Source organism: Phyllobates terribilis, unplaced genomic scaffold, assembly GCF_046119375.1.
Source record: "Phyllobates terribilis strain yellow unplaced genomic scaffold, ASM4611937v1 Scaffold_2__4_contigs__length_985480577, whole genome shotgun sequence".
Taxonomy (NCBI): domain Eukaryota; kingdom Metazoa; phylum Chordata; class Amphibia; order Anura; family Dendrobatidae; genus Phyllobates; species Phyllobates terribilis.
The window spans coordinates 45,139,839-45,165,181 of record NW_027362762.1 but is presented as its reverse complement, the minus strand read 5'-3'; the positions used below and the strand labels follow the sequence as shown (position 1 = coordinate 45,165,181).

Sequence of the window (25,343 nt, the reverse complement as noted above, 5' to 3'; positions counted from 1 at the left end):
TGCTTAATTTTTTCTTTTAGTTTAGATGCTTTGGGATATTAAAAAAAAAAAAAAAAAAAAATGTCTGGAAATCTGGAGCTTACATTTTTCTGGAAACTTCTTCTAAGGCCAGTTTCACCATATCCGCATTTTAGGGACTGACTGCACTTTCCTGATCAGTCGCGGGTCTCCTGAACCTCGTATGTGTCTATGAGGGTCTTATTTCAGCTCAGGAGGCCAGCCCAGAAATCATGGCCTGTACACACATTAAGAAATACAGACATGTGAAGTCGGACTTAAAGGGGATGTCCATTACATTTACTTTGCTTAAAAATAGGACTATGGTGGTGCTTAAAAAGCAAAACAAAACAAAAAAAAAAAAACTACAGCCATATTGCCAGTGATCCAGCTTTCCCTGAAAAATGACTTGTGGTATTTTGGTATATACCTGTATATCAGGGGTAGGGGAGAAAAGCAAAAAAGTGAAACCTTTCTTGGAAAAAAACAGCCACTATAATAATTCCTGGCTTATGAATTTCTAGCTACATGCTAAATAGGATAGGAGAAAAAAAAAAAACTCGGCATGAACATGCACGCAGCAGTAACTAGTCCGTGGGCTCAAGTGTCGGGGGTGAAAACAAAGATTTTTCTATAAAAAAAAAAATGTATATACCTATAGAGAACTTTCTTCCTATGAGCTTATGGGACAGAACAGGTGCAGCTCCCTAGATAGCGGTGAACGGACATTACTAACCAAGTCCCTGTCTGTCAGATTAGCAGGCTGTGCAGATGTAAGGGAGCTGAATTTAAAGGAAATGTCCGCCTTCCCAATCTGTTTTTTTATTTGAAAATGTATCTAAAATGAAGCAACTTTGTAAACATTCCGAGTTCTAAACCTTCCAACTGAGTGTCTCCATGGTGACAGACTACGAACAATCCCTATGTAGTCTGATCCTGTAGCCATGTGATATTCCTCTCTCTGCTATCTGAAAGCAATCAGGGAAAGGATGGACGAAAGCGTGATGGCAGAATCAGACTACTCAGGGGCTCCGTGGGCTGTCTGTTACTATAGAAACACATAGATCCTGCAGGGGAGAGGTGTAAACAAAACGATAGAGAGATTATAGAAGTCGAAAGCTGCTTCATTTTTCATTCCAGATACAGTTGAAAAAATAAAAAAAATGTACTCAAGTTTGAAGGATGGAGGATAACCTCCCAATCACTGGTTTTGAGAACAGGGGGGCTCTCAGTGTGAATGAAGTGGTCGAATGAATGGAGCGGCTCTTCAAAGCCCCGGGTTCTTGGAATCGGTGGGGTCCCAGTGATCAGGAAGTTATCCCCCCATCATGTATATAAGGGATAACTTCCAATCTTGAGAATGCTCCTTTAAGTGGCTGAACTGAAAACAGCGCCACTCTGGTCCATAGGCTGTAGCTGGTATTGCCAGTGAACACCAGACCATAGTTAAGAGTGCTGCTGCTTCAGCAAATACATTTCATACAACCGCCTTAAAAAATGATTAAAAAAAAAACCCTAAAAATTATAATTTTTTTTTTAGTTAGTGGAAGGACGACATCAGGGGGCGTCTTTAAAACAAATCAGTGGCTTTCTTTGTCGGATAGAAATAATGATGCGCAAAGAGAGATCTTCTCTGGTCATTTCTCGGAACTCTTCCGTGGTCGACGGAAACTGCCCATGTTCTCGTTCAGTGCATAAATTCTACGGGAAAATTCCTCAAACTCTCCCAGGACTTGGTCGTCGCACTCCACGGCCACGGCGCGGTCCACGGGAATACTGTTAAACGCTCCTAATTGATCCCCTGATGTAAAGTCCGAGGCTTCGGTGCCGAGAATTTCCTCGGCCTGTTCCACGGCGCAGTGCAGGTCCCCGATGAGGGAGGGGAGCGCGGCGCAGGAAACGGCGTCGCTGCCAAACTCCATGCTTTCGCTCTGCAAAAAAGTTCTGTTAAGGGCGCAGGAGGAGTCTGAGAAATGCGCGGCGTGGCTGCGCTCCTGGCTATCTGTGGTCGCTACACTGTCGCCATTAAGGCTCTCGCAGAAATCCTTGCGAGTGTTTCCCGAGGACGTGCTGATGCTGGCGTCCAGCGAGTAGGCGAGATGCCCCTGGTCTGACGGCGTGGCTGGGACCAGTATTGCGATGGGCTCCGCCAGTGCCGCCTTGTAGCTCGGTGGGGGGGTTCTGTATTGCATTTTTTCATTCTCGGAGCTGGCGCGCTTTCGAGGTCCCTTTTCCGGTGTTGGAGTCCGACTTGAAAACCCAAAGTCGTGGCTTCCAAACGTGGAGCTGGCCGGCCTCTTTGGAACTGGGATTGCACTGGAAGCGTGATGTCTGTCGCTGGAGGAGAGATGCAAAAGAAAGATTAATGGCGGAGGAGAAAGGGACGATATTCAGCACATTACTTAATTTGCAAGATCTCTGCTTGTTGTCAGAAACATCGAGAATTCATTTCACAACTGTATCTAGGCCGGAGAAAAGAGATATTATAATACAGGAAGTAACTCAGGATCAGTAATGTAATGTATGTACACAGTAACTGCACCAGCAGAATAGTGAGTGCAGCTCTGGAGTATAATACAGGATGTAACTCAGGATCAGTAATGTAATGTATGTACACAGTGACTGCACCAGCAGAATAGTGAGTGCAGCTCTGGAGGATAATACAGGATGTAACTCAGGATCAGTAATGTAATGTATGTACACAGTGACTGCACCAGCAGAATAGTGAGTGCAGCTCTGGAGTATAATACAGGATGTAACTCAGGACCAGTAATGTAATGTATGTACACAGTGACTGCGCCAGCAGAATAGTGAGTGCAGCTCTGGGGTATAATACAGGAAGTAACTCAGGATCAGTAATGTAATGTATGTACACAGTGACTGCACCAGCAGAATAGTGAGTGCAGCTCTGGAGGATAATACAGGAAGTAACTCAGGATCAGTAATGTAATGTATGTACACAGTGACTGCACCAGCAGAATAGTGAGTGCAGCTCTGGAGGATAATACAGGAAGTAACTCAGGATCAGTAATGTAATGTATGTACACAGTGACTGCACCAGCAGAATAGTGAGTGCAGCTCTGGAGTATAATACAGGATGTAACTCAGGATCAGTAATGTATGTACACAGTGACTGCACCAGCAGAATAGTGAGTGCAGCTCTGGAGTATAATACAGGATGTAACTCAGGATCAGTAATGTAATGTATGTACACAGCGACTGCACCAGCAGAATAGTGAGTGCAGCTCTGGAGTATAATACAGGATGTAACTCAGGATCAGTAATGTAATGTATGTACACAGTGACTGCACCAGCAGAATAGTGAGTGCAGCTCTGGAGTATAATACAGGATGTAACTCAGGATCAGTAATGTAATGTATGTACACAGTGACTCCACCAGCAGAATAGTGAGTGCAGCTCTGGAGTATAATACAGGATGTAACTCAGGATCAGTAATGTAATGTATGTACACAGTGACTGCACCAGCAGAATAGTGAGTGCAGCTCTGGGGTATAATACAGGATGTAACTCAGGATTAGTACAGGGTCAGTAATGTAATGTATGTACATAGTGACTGCACCAGCAGAATAGTGAGTGCAGCTCTGGAGTATAATACAGGAAGTAACTCAGGATCAGTAATGTAATGTATGTACACAGTGACTGCACCAGCGGAATAGTGAGTGCAGCTCTGGAGTATAATACAGGATGTAACTCAGGATCAGTACAGGATCAGTAATGTAATGTATGTACACAGTGACTGCACCAGCAGAATAGTGAGTGCAGCTCTGGAGTATAATACAGGAGGTAACTCAGGATCAGTACAGGATCAGTAATGTAATGTATGTACACAGTGACTGCACCAGCAGAATAGTGAGTGCAGCTCTGGAGTATAATACAGAATGTAACTCAGGATCAGTACAGGATCAGTAATGTAATGTATGTACACAGTGACTGCACCAGCAGAATAGTGAGTGCAGCTCTGGAGTATAATACAGGATGTAACTCAGGATCAGTACAGAATCAGTAATGTAATGTATGTACACAGTGACTGCACCAGCAGAATAGTGAGTGCAGCTCTGGAGTATAATACAGGATGTAACTCAGGATCAGTAATGTAATGTATGTACACAGTGACTGCACCAGCAGAATAGTGAGTGCAGCTCTGGAGTATAATACAGAATGTAACTAAGGATCAGTACAGGATCAGTAATGTAATGTATGTACACAGTGACTGCACCAGCAGAATAGTGAGTGCAGCTCTGGGATATAATACAGGATGTAACTCAGGATCAGTAATGTAATGTATGTACACAGTGACTGCACCAGCAGAATAGTGAGTGCAGCTCTGGAGTATAATACAGAATGTAACTCAGGATCAGTACAGGATCAGTAATGTAATGTATGTACACAGTGACTGCACCAGCAGAATAGTGAGTGCAGCTCTGGGATATAATACAGGATGTAACTCAGGATCAGTAATGTAATGTATGTACACAGTGACTCCACCAGCAGAATAGTGAGTGCAGCTCTGGAGTATAATACAGGATGTAACTCCGGATCAGTAATGTAATGTATGTACACAGTGACTGCACCAGCAGAATAGTGAGTGCAGCTCTGGAGTATAATACAGGATGTAACTCAGGATCAGTACAGGATCAGTAATGTAATGTATGTACACAGTGACTGCACCAGCAGAATAGTGAGTGCAGCTCTGGGATATAATACAGGATGTAACTCAGGATCAGTAATGTAATGTATGTACACAGTGACTGCACCAGCAGAATAGTGAGTGCAGCTCTGGAGGATAATACAGGATGTAACTCAGGATCAGTACAGGATCAGTAATGTATGTACACAGTGACTGCACCAGCAGAATAGTGAGTGCAGCTCTGGAGTATAATACAGGAGGTAACTCAGGATCAGTAATGTAATGTATGTACACAGTGACTGCACCAGCAGAATAGTGAGTGCAGCTCTGGAGTATAATACAGGAGGTAACTCAGGATCAGTAATGTAATGTATGTACACAGTGACTGCACCAGCAGAATAGTGAGTGCAGCTCTGGAGTATAATACAGGATGTAAGTTAGGATCAGTACAGGATTAGTAATGTAATGTATGTACACAGTGACTGCACCAGCAGAATAGTGAGTGCAGCTCTGGAGTATAATACAGGACGTAACTCAGGATCAGTAATGTATGTACACAGTGAGTGCAGCTCTGGAGCATAATACAGAACATTCCTTTTTATAAAGAAAAAACTAGGGATCCCAATTGTGGCCTTCCAGCTGTTGAAAAACAAAAAGCCACAGATTTGGGAGCCAACTCTAACATCACATGTTATAGCGCCCTCTTGTGTCCAAGTATATGTAAGCTCCTGCTCTTTGCGATGCGGTGCCCACATCTGTAATAATACAGAATATTCCCACCATTATCCTCAGTGTTAATCACATTATTATCTTCGCACAATGTCATTACTACATTCTTGGTGTCGCCGGCCTCCGGATACAGAGGCGCTGCCTCATCGCCCTATCAGGCTTTCGACAAACCCTCCTTGCAGCGGATTATTCTTCATCCGCTCCGGGAGCAGTAAATCTTCATCGTCTGGACACGCTCCAAACACGGCAGCGTCGGGGCACGGCATGAGAACTCTCCTCTGCCAGGAGCCACTTTCATCCTGTATTGTTTCAGTCGGCCCCCGACATCACAGAGGTGAGCGCTAGAAAGGGCCGATGTTGAACTTGGGCTTCGGCCACATAAAATGTCTACAGTCTCATGAGTTAGTCCAAACCCCATGAAAAAACTGCAGTAAGTGCATGCCTTCAAGGCAAGGACGGAAAACAATCTATATTTAGGAAACACGAGATCCTGAGCAGAAGGCTGGCGGCTGACAAACTCATGGACTACGGAGTCATCCTCACCGAGGCTTTCCAGCTGTTTGATGCCATAATGAATCACAAACCGTGGCATCTACAGGGTTTATACGGCAGAGATCAGAGTTATCTCCACTCTTGGTCGTCTCGCCCATCATCACTTGCAATCCTGATCACCAAACCATCATACACCATCGGCTGGTGTAAAAGACCCTTCATTGAGCGCCGGGAGGCAAGAGCACAAGTCGGGAGGCAAGAGCACAAGTCGGGAGGCAAGAGCACAAGTCGGGAGGCAAGAGCACAAGTCGGGAGGCAAGAGCACAAGTCGGGAGGCAAGAGCACAAGTCGGGAGGCAAGAGCACAAGTCGGGAGGCAAGAGCACAAGTCGGGAGGCAAGAGCACAAGTCTGTCTTTTCTTCTGAAGCGTTTGCTGTTTTTGAAGCATTTTCTTCCCCCCTCCCCCAGTGCTTTGCACAAGGAATCTGAATCAAAGAAGTGAAGTTTTTTTTTGTCCAAGGTTTTCTAAACTCATTCTATAAACATCAAAGTGGATTTTCCATTAAATTGAGAAGGAAAAGTATTCAAAGTGTATTTTTTTGGTTGGATTTTGCAATAGATCCACTTTAAAATTAATGCAAAAGACTGTGAACATGCTGTGTGGTCGCCGGTCCCTCGACTGGAACACAATAGCCTCATAAGTATTTGTGAGGCTGTCAATTTCGGGTTAGCAGACCCACAGCTGATCCGTACACGGACCTCGACACACAAATGAAAGCCCGGCTATCGAAACAGTGATGCCGGCCGGGAGATGGGCCGGCCGGGAGATGGGCCGGCCGGGAGAATGTCCTCCTGAACACTGTACTGACCAATATTACCTCTGGTTATTGCCCCAACCATACAACTTACCATCTGACCATGAGGCCATGCTCCAGAAACGTCTTCAGGTTAGGGAGAGTCTGCCGTAAATCGGGGGTCCCCAGGGAATGCTGATACCTTAACTGGAAAAGATAGGAAACCACATTATGCCACGGCTAAACGATAAGAAAATGAAACATTTATATTCTATCGGAGATAACAGACGTATGTACGATAGGGACGGCCCATGCGATGAGGCCCCTAGAGCAAGGGAGGACAAACCAACGTCTGCCAGTACTGTGATCCATAAGGGCGGGATATCCTATCACCTTAGGATCAGCCGTTGAGATTGAAGGGGGCTCTGCGCTGATTTAGCGCCAATTGTCCCCATTGTCCCCTGCCCAGCCGCTGACCCCATACAATTGGTGCTGCCGGTCCCTGCACGGCGGGTGGCTAGGACCAATCTTAGGATCGTCAGGGTCCAAGTGATCAGACCTCTGGCAATCAAAGTGATCTTAGCGACATTTCTACTTAAAGGGGACTGGTCACTTCCTATAAATATATAATAGTATTACTTAGTGTAAATGCCGCTGTTCTCCTGAACCCGGCGATGTTTTTCTTTTGTCCCTGCGCTTCTCCGTTCCTGAGATATGGCCTCTTCCTCTCCGTATGTAAATCTAGTCTTTTTTTCTTCCTAAGTGGACGTGGTGAACTCCTTATTGGGCATCTCGAGGACCACGCCCCTTTGGCTAAAAATGGCTAGATTTTATACAGGGAAGATGGGGCAATATCTCAGGAAAGGAGAGGCGCAGGAACAAAAGAAAAACAGCGCCGGATTCAGGAGAACAGCGGCATTTATAATGGGTGAAAAAAGACAAAACTATGTATTTATGGAAGGTGACAAGTCCTCTAAGTGGAAATGTTCTTAAAAGAAAAGGTAATTACATATACAGCATGGAGGTAATATATCTATTGTTCCCTTTTATCAACCAGGGAGTGGCCGACCATAGCATTCTTTAAAAGAGTTCCCACCTACCTATTTGCCTCCCCACCCCCATAACACATTGCTGCACCATCATTTTGGGTTACTGTCCCTTTAACATAAGAACGTCTTTTGTTGCTGTTGGGTGCAGTCATCTCATACAATCGTTGTGTTACCCGAGGTGCTGGCAATGGTTGATGGCATTCATATGGAACTGATAAAATGTTCTGAGCGATGAAACATTTATAGCCGGTGCTAAAAGGCAGATTAGGAAATTATAAAATCGGGAAATTTATAATGTACGGCGTCTACGGGTGGAGCGCCGTCCTATGAAAGATACATGACGCCTGTGCCCATAAATCAGCACATGGTCCGACCATCGCTGCCGCCAGGAATGCTAATGAGGCTTATTGTGTCAATGAGGTCGATAAATACACATATAATATTCTGCAGAGCTGTAATCCCATCAGTCCTTGTCCCCAAGACCTCACAATCTAATCCCAATGTCAGGACCAAATGCTATGCAATAGTGACTGTGGGGGGAGTAGAACCCAGGACCCCGGCGCTGCAAGGCAACCAATGAGCAGCGACTTCTCTTACAGGCGGCCACTACAGGACATATGTGGTATTACATGGCATGTAATATACCTATGCACTATTAGTCGGATCAATGTAAATGCCGTCATGTAGATGTCAAACATTTCACAGGTTAAGATTGCCAAGGATAACAGCCGGGGAGGGTGTAAATCACGCAGATCCCACCACTGTCACCAGTTTGGCAGGGTACCGCGACTCGGCTGCCTCCAATTGTAAGGGCAATTACATAATTGATTGATGAACACTGACACGGCTGCTTCCACTACTAGGCTGGTTATTGGGAACTCACAGTGAGCGCATGGTACAGTGCATTGTGAAAGTATTTGGCCCCCTTGAAGTTTTCTACCTTTTGCCACATTTCTGGCTTCAAACATAAAGATAGAAAATTCTATTTTTTCTGAGAAGAATCAACAAGTGGGACACAATCGTGAAGTGGAACAAAATTTATTGGATATTTTAAACTTTTTTAACAAATTAAAAACTGAACAGTGGGGCGTGCAATATTATTCGGTCCCTTTACTTTCAGTGTAGAAGTTCAGTGAGGATCTCTGAAGGATCCAATGTTCTCCTAAATAACTGGTAATGATAAATAGGATCCACCTGTGTGTAATCAAGTCTCCGTATAAATGCACCTGCTCTGTGAGAGTCTCAGGGGTCTCTGCTCTGTGAGAGTCTCAGGGGTCTCTGCTCTGTGAGAGTCTCAGGGGTCTCTGCTCTGTGAGAGTCTCAGGGGTCTCTGCTCTGTGAGAGTCTCAGGGGTCTCTGCTCTGTGAGAGTCTCAGGGGTCTCTGCTCTGTGAGAGTCTCAGGGGTCTCTGCTCTGTGAGAGTCTCAGGGGTCTCTGCTCTGTGAGAGTCTCAGGGGTCTCTGCTCTGTGAGAGTCTCAGGGGTCTCTGCTCTGTGAGAGTCTCAGGGGTCTCTGCTCTGTGAGAGTCTCAGGGTTCTGATTCAAGTGCAGAGAGCATCATGAAGACCAAGGAACTCACCAGGCAGGTCCCAGATACTGTTGTGGAGAAGTTTAAAGCCGGATTTGGAAACAAAAAGATTTCCCAAGTTTTAAACATCTGAAGGAGCACTGTGCAAGCGATCATATTGAAATGGAAGGAGTATCAGACCACTGCAAATCTACCAAGACCCGGCCGTCCCTCTAAACTTTCATCTCGAGCAAGGAGAAGACTGATCAGAGATGCAGCCAAAAGGCCCATGATCACTCTGGATGAACTGCAGAGATCTACAGCTGAGGTGGGAGAGTCTGTCCATAGGACAACAATCAGTCGTACACTGCACAAATCTGGCCTTTATGGAAGAGTGGCAAGAAGAAAGAAATTTCTCAAAGATATCCATAAAAAGTCTTATCTGAAGTTTGCCACAAGCCACCTGGGAGACACACCAAACATGTGGAATAAGGTGCTCTGGTCAGATGAAGCCAAAATCAAACTTTTTGGCCACAATGCAAAACGATATGTTTGGCGTAAAAGCAACACAGCTCATCACCCTCAAAACACCATCCCCACTGTCAAACATGGTGGTGGCAGCATCATAGTTTGGGCCTGCTTTTCTTCAGCAGGGACAGGGAAGATGGTTAAAATCGATGGGAAGATGGAGGGAGCCAAATACAGAACCATTCTGGAAGAAAACCTGTTGGAGTCTGCAAAAGACCTGAGACTGGGAAGGAGATTTATCTTCCAACAAGACAATGATCCCAAACATAAAGCAAAATCTACAATGGAATGGTTCAAAAATAAAACGTATCCAGGTGTTAGAATGGCCAAGTCAAAGTCCAGACCTGAATCCAATCGAGAATCTGTGGAAAGAGCTGAAAACTGCTGTTCACAAACGCCCTCCATCCAACCTCAATGAGCTCCAGCTGTTTTGCAAGTTAGAATGGCCAAGAATTTCAGCCTCTCGATGTGCAAAACTGATAGAGACATACCCCAAGCGACTTGCAGCTGTAATCGCAGCAAAAGGTGGCGCTACAAAGTATTAACTCAAGGGGGCCCGAATAATATTGCACGCCCCACTTTTCAGTTTTTAATTTGTTAAAAAAGTTTAAAATATCCAATAAATTTCGTTCCACTTCACGATTGTGTCCCACTTGTTGTTGATTCTTCCCCAAAAAATTAGAATTTTATATCTTTAAGTTTGAAGCCAGAAATGTGGCAAAAGGTAGAAAAGTTCATGGGGGCCAAATACTTTCACAATGCACTGCATATACACCTCCGATTCCAAGGCCGATTGGACGCCTGTTACAGGTACCGTTTGGCTTCAGGGGTGCGGTTTACAGAGCAAGAGGAACAGAGTTATTCAATTTTAAATATATATAACCCAGAAATGTAGGCAGTTTTTGAAAAAATATACAAAGATGCTACAAAATGGGAACAAAACAATGCGGTATATACAATTACATAAAATAAAAGGGAGAACAAAAGAAAAGTACTAAACCTGGGTCACGGAAATGGCTCAGAGCTTAGCGAGGGAAGTCCTCAGATTGGGAAAATGGAACACTCACAGCAAACTTATGTCTTCCAGAATGAACCAAGACAGACTAACTTCCATTTTTATTAGCTCAATGCTACGCCCACAAACCCCACCTTGATGAGCTCACATGGGGGTTGGTTGTGGGATGTGCTAGGTCGTTCAGAATTCCATGAGATCCCCAACTTTAAGGATATCTTCGCCCCTGGAGATTCCAGGTGGTAGATATTGTCATGTTTCTTATCGCGATTTTACCCTTCTATAGAGATGAAACATGGCATGGATAGCATCATCCATCTGTTATTTAAGTAGGAGGGGTTCTGCCGGCCTTACGGTGATGTGAGTCAATGCGTTATGTTCATCCCTTCGCTAAGACGCCAAAAACATATCTCCCATAAATAACGGATCGATGAAAGACCCCAATATTCATCACAGGCCACTGGCTCCAAATCATCTAAGAAAATTCTATGATCAATGTAGATGGAAGGGTTAGCTCTCTTTCTCTTCCCCACCCAGTTAGTTTTTCTCTTCCCAGCTATAACTAATCTCATATGTTCAATGTGGAGTTCTACTTCAATGGAGGTTGAAGTGTTAGTTCTTTCTCTCTTCCCATATGTTCAATGTGTGGGGGACCTGTACCGTCCCTGGAGATGTTTGTATGGATTTTCATTTTTCTCTACAACGATCTAGAACTTTTCAGCAGAACTTGACAACTCTGACAATGCAAAGTGAGCATTGCAACGTCAGCACCCGGAGCAGCCTGTGCCAATGCTGGGTGCATCCTCCTGAGCGGGAGGCCAGAGAGCAAAGGAGAGCAAAGGAGAGCAAAGGAGAGCAAAGGAGAGCAAAGGAGAGCAAAGGAGAGCAAAGGAGAGCAAAGGAGAGCAAAGGAGAGCAAAGGAGAGCAAAGGAGAGCAAAGGAGAGCAAAGGAGAGCAAAGGAGAGCAAAGGAGAGCAAAGGAGAGCAAAGGAGAGCAAAGGAGAGCAAAGGAGAGCAAAGGGCAGCAAAGGGCAGCAAAGCAGGTTATCCCACTGGAAACAAAGGGGCTAGATTTGCTAAGAGGTTTTCCTTAGGTTATGTCGAGCGTGAGTCTTTGCTCATCATTCACGCCTTCCATTTCTATATAAATAAAAGATATTGCAAATTGTAAAATAACTGAAAAATTTCAAAGTAGAATAAATATTTCCAGGTAATATGTAAACTGCAAAGCCGATGAAGTATAAACTACCCGGATCATAGGCCATGTCAGCACGATAAGATTACCGCGAGCAGATGTAACACAATCCTCCATGGATTTTATATGATGCATTAGAGCGGGGTTTTTTTTTCGGTCGGCAGCTCCCCATTTATGAGACATCTCGAGGCTGACAAGTAAAGCGCAGCCAGGGATCATGGGGAAAGCTTTCCTTTATTACAGGCATCTACAAATAGTCTCTTCTTAGAGATAATAAAATATCATTCTAGATGGCGAAAGAGATGAAGTGAGCGTCAACCTGTCACCGGTAATACGGTGCTGTCAGATACCCTCGAGTCCGTGTTTGATCAAAACCACCAGAACGAGACATCTCCTGTCCACGGCCAGACAAGGCGCACCGCTGCGACCCACTGTAACAGAAACACAACTGTGGCTCCTCATGCATTACACATAGACGAAGAAGATGGCTGACTGCAGGGGAAAGCATCACTTACGAGCACATTGGTTGGACCTCCACAGATCTTAAGGAGAAAGACCACAGACACTCGGGCATTTGCCATCACAGGAGAAACGAGGAAAAACAAAGTGGAATTCAGATGATATATGGAAAATTTGAGCCGCCGTCCTCCTCCTCCTCCTCCTCCTGGAGCCGCCGCCGTCCTCCTCCTCCTCCTGGAGCCGCCGCCGTCCTCCTCCTCCTCCTGGAGCCGCCGCCGTCCTCCTCCTCCTCCTGGAGCCGCCGCCGTCCTCCTCCTCCTCCTGGAGCCGCCGCCATCCTCCTCCTCCTCCTGGAGCCGCCGCCATCCTCCTCCTCCTCCTGGAGCCGCCGCCATCCTCCTCCTCCTCCTGGAGCCGCCGCCATCCTCCTCCTCCTCCTGGAGCCGCCGCCATCCTCCTCCTCCTCCTCCTGGAGCCGCCGCCATCCTCCTCCTCCTCCTCCTGGAGCCGCCGCCATCCTCCTCCTCCTGGAGCCGCCGCCATCCTCCTCCTCCTCCTGGAGCCGCCGCCATCCTCCTCCTCCTCCTGGAGCCGCCGCCATCCTCCTCCTCCTCCTGGAGCCGCCGCCATCCTCCTCCTCCTCCTGGAGCCGCCGCCATCCTCCTCCTCCTCCTGGAGCCGCCGCCATCCTCCTCCTCCTCCTCCTGGAGCCGCCGCCATCCTCCTCCTCCTCCTGGAGCCGCCGCCATCCTCCTTCTCCTCCTGGAGCCGCCGCCATCCTCCGCGCATTACAGGAATCCCAAAGAGACTGCAGTGCAGGAAAAAAAACTAAAGGGGACTTTGCAAGGGCGACCTCTTTATTCTCAGAATCGGAGGGACCCCCAGTGACCCCTGCAATGTGCTGTCTCTTACCAAAATAGGAATACCCCTCACATAAGAGATAACTATGTATATTAACAGGGTTATCATCTTCTGATAAGTGGATGCTCGGCCTCCAGGACTCCCATCTAACAGAACAAGAGTCCAGTGAGCAGACTTAGCTGACCAGCGGTGGACACAAATGTGTACGGCCATTTTTGAGTACGTGAAATATTATTCCGGTCTTCAACAAATGTGAGTTTTGATTTTTTTTCTTTCTTTTATTATTTGATGTAATACTCGGGAGCTCCAGGCGTTAGTTTCATCTGTGAGAAGCAGACGATGGACTTTACAGCTCACTGACTCTCCCATGGACGGCTCGGCTGCAGTCTATATTCTCGGCTTCATTTTTCTTTGGGGAGAGATAGAAAAGTAAATGTTCGTCGGCTCCGGCCAAGATATTCTGAGCTTTACTGCATCAGCCCCGGCCCATAAAATCCAGACGTCCAAAACCGGAGTTAATGTTCCTGAAAATAATCCGTTCAACGAGCTTTATAAAGCGACCAGGGGATACAAGAAGAACAGCAGACCGCTATAACCTCACATAGCATAAGATGCACCTATAGGGCAATGCCGCTAAGAGCAGATATATTACAATCTATGGCTAGGAGGGAGTTAAAGCGAACCCCCGGCCAAAAATGTAAACTTTCCTGTGCTCAAGACCGCCACATGCAAACCATTGATGTCGGCCATGTTGATTCCTACACTACTAGTTTCTCGGTCACCTGGCCGCCAAGGTTATTTCCTCCCCTTTTTGTCTCTGTGGCAGCCAATTACACCCGCTCATACCAAACCATCTTGTTACTTTGTTTTTCCGTGCTTCTGTAGACCGACCAGTGTCTTTACCAGCATTTACAAACTAGAAAGTTTCAGAGTTGCCATCAAATAAAGAGGAAGTAGCTAACTTCTCCTGCTAAGGTTTTCAGTTTTAACTCCTCCTTCCATCCCTAATACATGGGAACTAGACAAATTCTCCTACTGGGGTTTTCAGTTTTTACTCCTCCTCCTCCTTCTTATAGGAAGAAAGTAGCTAACTTCTCCTCTTAATGAGGTTAACTACTTATTCCTATAACGAATAGAGGGAGGATTAAAAACGTGTTCTAGAGTTGAGTTTTTTGCTCCTCCATTTACTTCCTATAGGAAAAAAGTAGCTAAAGTCTATGCCTACTGGAGTTTCTATCCTCCCTCTTTTCCTTATATTGAGGAAGTAGCTGACTTCGAGCAGTTTTCCACATTATTTTGCTTCTCCATGTATTCCTTATGATTATGGTAGCTAACTTTCCAATTGTTTCGCCTGCTCTTATTTTAAGAAGGAAGTAGTCAAAGACTCCTATTTGAATTTTCGCTGTTTCCTCTAGCACTTGAATGGAGGAAGTAGCCAACTTCTCAGGAAACTTCCCTTTCTACTAAAGTAGCTAATTTTTACTAGAGATTTGCGTCTTTGCTCCACCCTCTACTCCTCATATGGAGGAAGTAGGCAAGTTCACTTTTTACTCGAGTTCTGCTCTTTATAGGACACAAACTAGCTAAATTCTACTCAAGTTTTTTGCTCCTTCCTTAATACCTTGAGGGAAGTAGCTAACTTCTCCTCCTACATGAGAATTTACTCCTAGCTCTACTCATTTACATAGGCAACTAACTTTTTTTTTTGCTGCTCAATTTCAAGCTTTTTTTATAAGTAGTGAGTAGCTAACTTCATCTCTTGCTTTAATAAGTAGAAAAGTTCCACTAGAGTTTTGAACCTTCCATCTTTGAAGGAAGAAAGTAGTTAACCTCTAAGTGAGATTTCACTCCGTTTATTCTTTATTTTGAGAAATGAGCTATCTTAATTTGCTACCTAAATTTCAAGATTTTGCTCCTTACTCTATTAATTATATGAAGGAAGTAGCCAACTTCCCCTCCTAATCGGATTTGGAATTATTGCTCCTCTATCTATTGCACAGCTAACTTCTCCTGCTACTTAAATTTCCAGTTATTACTCCTCAATTTAATTTCTATATGTAGGTGGTAGCCAAATTCTACTACTATTCGAGTTTCATGTTATTTGCTCCCCTATTTATATGCAGGAAGTAGCTAACTTCTCTGCCAATTTTTGCTGCTTCTCTGTACTTGAGTAAAGAAAAGACCCAATTTAAAAAACGTCAGGAGCTAAAATTAGCTGAACGGCTCCGGTAAACTAAGGTCGGGAAACAATTAGGTCCTTGGATCCTCCATCTCCAGATTCCACCTTCACGGGTTCATGGAAAGGGGACTCCCGGCCGTCTGCGGCATCCGCTTTACAGGTGCGGAGATCCTATTACCACTTCAATGAACAGTTACTGTCGGGGTGAACTGTCTGAAACCAAAACTTTCCGCCTCTAATTGTAAAGTATTGGATAGTGTCAAGACAGAAACTGTCCAAGACAAACACACTGTGCCGTGGAAGCTGCTCAGCAAAATGTCTCACATGAGGTTTATTAAAAAGAAAGTTGTCATTACAGATGCCGAGACATTCAGGATGAAGAAAAGTGAAAATATTTTATAATGCAGCAAATAAAGAAGAATCCAAAAGTGAAAATGCGCCATTTTATTAAGGTCCAAATACGGTATTAAAAAAAACATCAGGAATAACCAATTTTTAACATATCTTTATATTAGATTTAGTTCAGATTTTTTTTTATAGAGATCCAAATCTGATATAAATTTATGTTATATCTGCAGCCATAATCTTATGTTCTGTGTCTACGCAGCGGATTTGGGACTCTATAAAAGAAATGAAACCTTGACCACTAAAAAAAAATATGTAAAAATATTGGTTCAAAATATTGAGGCTCATTTTAACATTATACCATTAATAACATAAGGAGAAAAGCGCTAAATCATAATAATTAGGCAATAAGAGCAGAGACAAACCTGAGCAATGTTCTTGTTAAGAAGATAGACACCATAATCAAACTGAAGCTTCTCACCTCCTTTTGGATACAAAGGAAATCTGCAAGAAAAATAGTTAAAAAAGTTATATTCTTGTACATAGGAGCAGTATTATAGTAGTTATATTCTTGTACATAGGAGCAGTATTATAGTAGTTATATTCTTGTACATAGGGGCAGTATTATAGTAGTTATATTCTTGTACATAGGGGGCAGTATTATAGTAGTTATATTCTTGTACATAGGGGCAGTATTATAGTAGTTATATTCTTGTACATAGGGGGCAGTATTATAGTAGTTATATTCTTGTACATAGGGGCAGTATTATAGTAGTTATATTCTTGTACATAGGGGCAGTATTATAGTAGTTATATTCTTGTACATAGGGGCAGTATTATAGTAGTTATATTCTTGTACATAGGGGGCAGTATTATAGTAGTTATATTCTTGTACATAGGGGCAGTATTATAGTAGTTATATTCTTGTACATAGGGGGCAGTATTATAGTAGTTATATTCTTGTACATAGGAGCAGTATTATAGTAGTTATATTCTTGTACATAGGGGCAGTATTATAGTAGTTATATTCTTGTACATAGGGGGCAGTATTATAGTAGTTATATTCTTGTACATAGGGGCAGTATTATAGTAGTTATATTCTTGTACATAGGGGGCAGTATTATAGTAGTTATATTCTTGTACATAGGGGCAGTATTATAGTAGTTATATTCTTGTACATAGGGGGCAGTATTATAGTAGCTATATTCTTGTACATAGGGAGCAGTATTATAGTAGTTATATTCTTGTACATAGGGAGCAGTATTATAGTAGTTATATTCTTGTACATAGGAGCAGTATTATAGTAGTTATATTCTTGTACATAGGGGCAGTATTATAGTAGTTATATTCTTGTACATAGGGGCAGTATTATAGTAGTTATATTCTTGTATATAGGAGCAGTATTATAGTAGTTATATTCTTGTACATCGGGGCAGTATTATAGTAGTTATATTCTTGTACATAGGGGGCAGTATTAGAGTAGTTATATTCTTGTACATAGGAGCAGTATTATAGTAGTTATATTCTTGTACATAGGAGCAGTATTATAGTAGTTATATTCTTGTACATAGAGGGCAGTATTATAGTAGTTATATTCTTGTACATAGGAGCAGTATTATAGTAGTTATATTCTTGTATATAGGGGCAGTATTATAGTAGTTATATTTTTGTACATAGGAGCAGTATTATAGCAGTTATATAGGGCAGATGTACACTAGCTTTCTTGTTCTGTGTCGGTGCAGCGGTCTCTGTGTCCTTCGCTCCTCGCCTCTCGGCATTGAGGCTGATGATTTATGATGGGGTCTATATAATGGCCGTTCTGTTGCAGACACTAATCCTATGATGAACATCTCCATGTTTTCCGCCTCCACCTGTCGTTCCAATCCACTTGGCTAGAAACCAAGCAATTGCTTTTTGTTTTTCAGAAACTGCTGGAGTTGATCTTTTTTTGGGTGGAACTTGTGGCCCAAATCCCCGATTTCTCCACTAATCAGTAATTTTGTCATCAAATCAATTTTCTTTTTTTTTAAAGAAGAAAAACAACAATTTCAGATAAAACCCACAGTAAATACATATAAATGTTACCAGCCGTGAAAGTATTGGAAATCATGAAGATGATAGATGCTTGGTGTCAGGAGTTCAGCCAGGAGCGGAGCTGCCACCAGGCCGAGGGATTATGTGGATAAGGGAGATTTTTGAAATTTACCGTATTTCTTGGAATATCAAAACATGAACCGTTTGTACGTCAATACCCATTTGTCATCTGGCCTTGTGGGTGGGAATGTGGCCGGCGTGAGGGGGGAGAGACATGGTGACCGACATGGGTTAGGGGCGGGGGGGGGGACGTGGACGACGCACACGGCGGCGGGAGGGGAGCGGACGACGCACACGGCGGCGGGAGGGAAGCGGACGACGCACACGGCGGCGGGAGGGAAGCGGACGACGCACACGGCGGCGGGAGGGAAGCGGACGACGCACACGGCGGCGGGAGGGAAGCGGACGACGCACACGGCGGCGGGAGGGAAGCGGACGACGCACACGGCGGCGGGAGGGAAGCGGACGACGCACACGGCGGCGGGAGGGAAGCGGACGACGCACACGGCGGCGGGAGGGAAGCGGACGACGCACACGGCGGCGGGAGGGAAGCGGACGACGCACACGGCGGCGGGAGGGAAGCGGACGACGCACACGGCGGCGGGAGGGAAGCGGACGACGCACACGGCGGCGGGAGGGAAGCGGACGACGCACACGGCGGCGGGAGGGAAGCGGACGACGCACACGGCGGCGGGAGGGAAGCGGACGACGCACACGGCGGCGGGAGGGAAGCGGACGACGCACACGGCGGCGGGAGAAGGAAGTAAGGAAGGAAGGAAGGAAGGAAGGATGATGACTCATACGGCAGCTGGAAAGGGAGGGAAGGGGAAGACGCACACTGCGGCCGAGGAGGAAGGGAATGGGACGGCGCACACGGCACACCGTGGCGGAGAGAAGTAGGTTAACCCTTTATACATAGGAAAGGGTCCCACCGATACAGAGAAAGGGATGGCAGGACACAGCCAATCGGATTTCTAGCTTTGAACGCCACCAAGAACTCAAAATGCTTATTTTATAAAAATTGTTTGTTTGTTTTTTTCCTTTTATATTTTCGGGAATGTTCATATTTCTCACGCTCGCTGACATCTGGGGTGCACATTACTGAACATTAATTACTTATTTTCTCGCTTTACCATCACTTAGGTCTGAGGCTACACAAAGCAATAAATGACACGTGACCAAACCTACATTTTATGTGAAACCCCCATAACTAGAGATTTATAGGGTTCCAGCCTATTTGCACGGAGATTGTGAGATTTTCCCCCGGTGTTCTCATACGTGCAGCTGCTTGTTTCAGAGCGGACATCACTCAGCCCCGACATATTAAAGCCATTATCCAATCACTGAGGCCAAGGCAATTTTCATACTTTGGCAGAAACACTTAAACTTTCACAAAAAAAAGTTTTATACATTTTTTTTTTTTTTTTTTGGAGGGGGGGGGGTATCCATCTCTGTGCTTTGGAACTACAAAGTCGACAGATTAAATGGTCAAAAAATACCAACGAAATTCTAATATCTGTAAAACCTGAATGGATCTTTACATTACGCTGAAGAATAAAAAAAACGCCGATCTGCTCCAAACTTTACCATGCCACTAAAAAGGGCCCCAAATACATAACTGCCCCAAACATCTGCAGCATCAATAACCGAATGATGTGACCTCAGAGCAAAGCGGAGATTACACGTCGCACTCACTCTCTCTCCTTCTCTGTGAGTTTGTCGTTGATATTATCCTTGATGGCAGATCGGGAGCCCTTGTGGAGGATAGGATACCGCAGCGGGACTTGGAGGAAGAAGGAAATCATAGACACAAGATGAGCCGTGTAACCCAACGCCACCGCCACACTGCCGTCATCTTTAGCTGCAAAAGAAATCATGCATAGCTTACATTTATTCTGTTATACTGCAGAGCTGCACTCACTATTCTGCTGGTGCAGTCACTGTGTACATACATTACATTACTGATCATGAGTTACATCCTGTATTATACTCCAGAGCTGCACTCCCTATTCTGCAGGTGCAGTCACTGTGTACATACATTACATTACTGATCCTGAGTTACATCCTGTATTATACTCCAGAGCTGCACTCACTATTTTGCTGGTGCAGTCACTGTGTACATACATTACATTACTGATCCTGAGTTACATCCTGTATTATACTCCAGAGCTGCACTCACTATTCTGCTGGTGCAGTCACTGGGTACATACATTACATTACTGATCCTGAGTTACATCCTGTATTATACTCCAGAGCTGCACTCCCTATTCTGCTGGTGCAGTCACTGTGTACATACATTACATTACTGATCCTGAGTTACATCCTGTATTATACCTCCAGAGCTGCACTCACTATTCTGCTGGTGCAGTCACTGTGTACATACATTACATTACTGATCCCGAGTTACATCCTGTATTATACCCCAGAGCTGCACTCACTATTCTGCTGGTGCAGTCACTGTGTACATACATTACTAATCCTGTACTGATCCTGAGTTACATCCTGTATTATGCTCCAGAGCTGCACTCACTATTCTTCTGGTGCAGTCACTGTGTACATACATTACATTACTGATCCTGTACTGATTCTGAGTTACATCCTGTTTTATACTCCAGAGCTGCACTCACTATTCTGCTGGTGCAATCACTGTGTACATACATTACATTACTGATCCTGAGTTACCTCCTGTATTATACTCCAGAGCTGCACTCACTATTCTGCTGGTGCAGTCACTGTGTACATACATTACTGATCCTGGAGTTATATCCTGTATTATACAGAGGCATATAAAAGTTTGGACACCCCTGGTCAAAATTACTGTTACTGTGAACAGTTAAGCAAGTTGAAGATGAAATTATCTCTAAAAGACCTAAAGTTAAAGATGACACATCTCCTTTGTATTTTAGGTAAAAAAAATAAATAATTTTTTACATTTTAAAAATTAAAAAAGGAAAATGGGCCGATGCAAAAGTTTGGGCACCCTTGGAGATTTGTATGCTCATATAGCTTTGATCAAGATTTCAGACCTTAATTAGCCTGTTAGGGTTATGGCTTGTTCACTATCATCGTTAGGAAAGGTCAGGTGATGAAAGTTTCCCATCATTATAAAAACCCAGCCTCGTCTAAAATTTGTGCCAATAAACAGCAGCCATGGGTTCTTCTAAGCAGCCGCCTAGCACTCTGAAAATGAAAATGGTGGAGGCCTACAAAGCAGAAGGCGATAAGAAGATAGCAAAGTGTTCTCAAGTTGCCATTTCCTCAGTTTGAAATGTAATTAAGAAATGGCAGTTACCAGGAACAGTGGAGGTCAAGATAAGGTCTGGAAAACCAAGTTAAGTTTCAGTGAGAGACGCTTGCAGGATTGCTAGAGAGGCAAATCAGAACCCCCCGCTTCACTGCAAAAGACCTTCAGAAAGATTTAGACTCAGGAGCTGTGGTACATTGTTTTACCGTTCAGAGACACCCACACAAATATGGCCTTCATGAAGAAGTCATCAAGAGAAAACCTCTCCTGTGTCCTCACCATAAAATTCAGCGTCAGAAGTCTGCAAAAGAACATCTAAACAAGCCTGATGCATTCTAGAAACAAGTCCTGTGGACCGATGAGGTTAAAATAGAAATCTTTGGCCAAAACAATCAAAGGTATGTGTGGAGAGAAAAAAAAAAAAAAAAGAACATCTCACCCACCATTAAGCATGGGGGAGGATCAATCATGCTTTGGGGTTGTGTTGCAGCCAATGGCACAGGGAACATTTCACGGGTAGAGGGAAGAATGGATTCAATGAAATTTCAACAAATTCTTGATGCAAACGTAACCCCATCTGTAAAAAAGCTGAAGATGAAAAGAGGACGGATTCTACAAATGGATAAATGATCCTAAACACACGTCAAAATCCAAGAAAAGATAACCTCTAAAGGCGCAACCTGAAGGTTTTACAATGGCCCTCACAGTCCCCTGGTCTGAACATCATTGAAAATCTGTGGCTAGACCTCAAAATAGCAGAGCATGCAACACGAGCCAGGAATCTCACAGAACTGGAAGAATTCTCCAAGGAAGAATGGATAAACATTAGTGATAATCATGTATGCCTCATTAACCCTTTCGGCGAGCACGCTCGGGTGCTCGCCGAGTATTTTGTCATGCTCAGCGTTTCATTCTTTGTCGCCGCACCTGCAAGTGTCACGGCTCATGTTTAATGCTTCTTAAGGTTGGGGGATGGAGAACTGTGTTTCTCCGATGTTTGTCTGGTTGTTCTTTTTTTTGTTTTTTTTTTACCTTTGTGAAAATCTTTATAAAAATTAATTAAAAAAAACATCAGATTTAAAAAAAAAAAAAAAAAAAAGTAAAAGATGAAACGATACATTTTTTGCCTAAAATACAAAGTAAATGTGTCATCTGTAACTTCAGGCCTTTTGAGAAATCATTTCATCTTCAACTTAACTCTTCACAATAAACAGGAATTCTCACCAGGGGTGCACAAACTTTTACATGCCACTGCACTTAAAAAAAAAAAAAATGTAATTTAAAAGTACCTTGAAAATCCTCAGAATTTGGTAATTTCACACCACATATGAAGTAATCCTTTTGGTCAAGCTGCGGAGAGAAGAAAGTGAGAGGAGGATTCAGTTGTGTCTCACAAACGCAATCCTCTGTGAAGACGACCCCCCATCTAAGGACCAGCGGAGAAAAGCTGCCAACATCTTTCTGCGGCACCTGTAATACTCCTTTTCTCCTGTGGGGGAGCTGTGGGGAAGTTAAACACTTGCTGTCTGTTTGTTCTGGAGATGATAGCTGACGCCGGGGTCCGAGCAGCTGGATACATTTTTGTTAAAGCTCATTTTCAGTGGACCCCCAACAAGAAAGTGTTAAAAAGTCTACACCCCAATTAAAGTGGAATCCCCAAAAAACGGCCCCAACTTGGGCCACAACCTTTGCTAGCTCTGACTCATGGGGGATTTTCTACCTATGTAGTCGCTGAATACAAGGTGCAGACGGCGCCCCGCTCTGGTCACTCACCGCATCTATTGGGTAAATATAGGAAAGCTCGGAGATGAGCTGCCGGCAGCGGATGGTCAGCTGGGCGTTTGTCTTAAGAAATGACTCCCTGAAAGAAAGAAAAAACACAAGAAGAAAAATCGGTTTAATGTCCGGATTTGCTCTTTTGGTAACTGATCACTGGAGGGTTCAATGGGATTTGCCGGGGAATACAACAACTGCAACCCCCCCACACACACACACACACCGGAGAGCGCGACGGCTGCAAACCCCCCCACACACACACACACAACCGGGGAGCGCGACGGCTGCAAACCCCCCCCACACACACACACACAACCGGGGAGCGCGACGGCTGCAAACCCCCCCACACACACACACAACCGGGGAGCGCGACGGCTGCAAACCCCCCCACACACACACACACAACCGGGGAGCGCGACGGCTGCAAACCCCCCCCCACCACACACACCGGGGAGCGCGACAGCTGCAAACCCCCCCACACACACACACACACACACACACACACACAACCGGGGAGTGCGACGGCTGCAAACCCCCCCACCCCCCCACCACCACCACACACCGGGGAGCGTGACGGCTGCAAACCCCCCCCCCCACACACACACACCGGGGAACGCGACAGCTGCAAACCCCCCCCACACACACACACAACCGGGGAGCGCGACGGCTGCAAACCCCCCCAACCACACACACCGGGGAGCGCGACAGCTGTAAACTCCCCCCCCCCCCCCACACACACACACACACACACACACACAACCGGGGAGCGCGACGGCTGCAAACCCCCCCACCCCCACCACCACACACCGGGGAGAGAGACGGCTGCAAACCCCCCCCACCACACACCGGGGAGCGCGACAGCTGCAAACCCCCCCACACACACACCGGGGAGCGCGACAGCTGCAAACCCCCCCACCACCACACACCGGGGAGAGCGACGGCTGCAAACCCCCCCCACCACACACCGGAGAGCGCGACGGCTGCAAACCCCCCCACCCCCACCACCACACACCGGGGAGAGCGACGGCTGCAAACCCCCCCCACCACACACCGGAGAGCGCGACGGCTGCAAACCCCCCCACCGGAGAGCACGACGGCTGCAAACCCCCCCCACACACACACACAACCGGGGAGCGCGACGGCTGCAAACCCCCCCACACACACACACACCGGAGAGCACGACGGCTGCAAACCCCCCCCACACACACACACAACCGGGGAGCGCGACGGCTGCAAACCCCCCCCACCACACACACCGGGGAGCGCGACAGCTGCAAACCCCCCCCCCCCCACACACACACACACACACACACACACAACCGGGGAGCGCGACGGCTGCAAACCCCCCCCCCCCCCCACACACACACACACACAACCGGGGAGCGCGACGGCTGCAAACCCCCCCACCCCCACCACCACCACCACCACACACCGGGGAGCGTGACGGCTGCAAACCCCCCCACCCCCACCACCACACACCGGGGAGCGTGACGGCTGCAAACCCCCCCACCCCCCCCACCACACACCGGGGAGCGCGACAGCTGCAAACCCCCCCACACACACACCGGGGAGCGCGACAGCTGCAAACCCCCCCACCCCCACCACCACACACCGGGGAGAGCGACGGCTGCAAACCCCCCCCACCACACACCGGAGAGCGCGACGGCTGCAAACCCCCCCCACCACACACCGGAGAGCGCGACGGCTGCAAACCCCCCCCACCAAACACACCGGGGAGCGCGACAGCTGCAAACCCCCCCACACACACACACAACCGGGGAGCGCGACGGCTGCAAACCCCCCCACCCCCACCACCACCACACACCGGGGAGCGTGACGGCTGCAAACCCCCCCACCCCCACCACCACACACCGGGGAGCGCGACGGCTGCAAACCCCCCCCCACCACACACCGGGGAGCGCGACGGCTGCAAACCCCCCATACACACACACAACCGGGGAGCGCGACGGCTGCAAACCCCCCCACCACACACACCGGGGAGCGCGACAGCTGCAAACCCCCCCACACACACACACACACACAACCGGGGAGCGCGACGGCTGCAAACCCCCCCCACCCCCACCACCACCACCACCACACACCGGGGAGCGTGACGGCTGCAAACCCCCCCACCCCCCCCACCACACACCGGGGAGCGCGACGGCTGCAAAGCCCCCCCACCACATACCGGGGAGCGCGACGGCTGCAAACCCCCCCCACACACACACACACACACACACACACACACACACACACACACACACACACACGGGAGCGCGACGGCTGCAAACCCCCCCCACCACACACCGGGGAGCGCGACGACTGCAAACCCCCCCCCACACACACACCGGGGAGCGCGACAGCTGCAAACCCCCCCACCCCCACACACACACACACACACACACACACACACACACACACACACACACACAC

At 46.4% G+C, this 25,343-nt stretch overlaps 1 protein-coding gene across 3 annotated transcripts in view; it reads right to left on the bottom strand.

The window, feature by feature from the left end:
* Positions 1-321: 321 nt before the first annotated feature.
* The window catches only part of UVRAG (UV radiation resistance associated), a 54,615-nt gene continuing 29,593 nt past the window's right edge, over positions 322-25,343 (bottom strand). The window contains exons 10-15 of one of the 3 annotated variants that reach the window (XM_073661471.1): positions 22,908-22,995; positions 22,424-22,484; positions 19,586-19,751; positions 16,222-16,300; positions 6,776-6,867; positions 322-2,334 (exon numbers count right to left, since the gene is read on the bottom strand). In XM_073661471.1, the coding sequence (XP_073517572.1) occupies positions 1,635-2,334; positions 6,776-6,867; positions 16,222-16,300; positions 19,586-19,751; positions 22,424-22,484; positions 22,908-22,995 (1,186 nt within the window). In that variant the 3' untranslated portion in view covers positions 322-1,634. Of the gene's footprint in view, positions 2,335-6,775; positions 6,868-13,183; positions 13,797-16,221; positions 16,301-19,585; positions 19,752-22,423; positions 22,485-22,907; positions 22,996-25,343 lie in introns of those variants that run through there. The other 2 variants (XM_073661482.1, XM_073661491.1) reach the window with 2 other exon arrangements.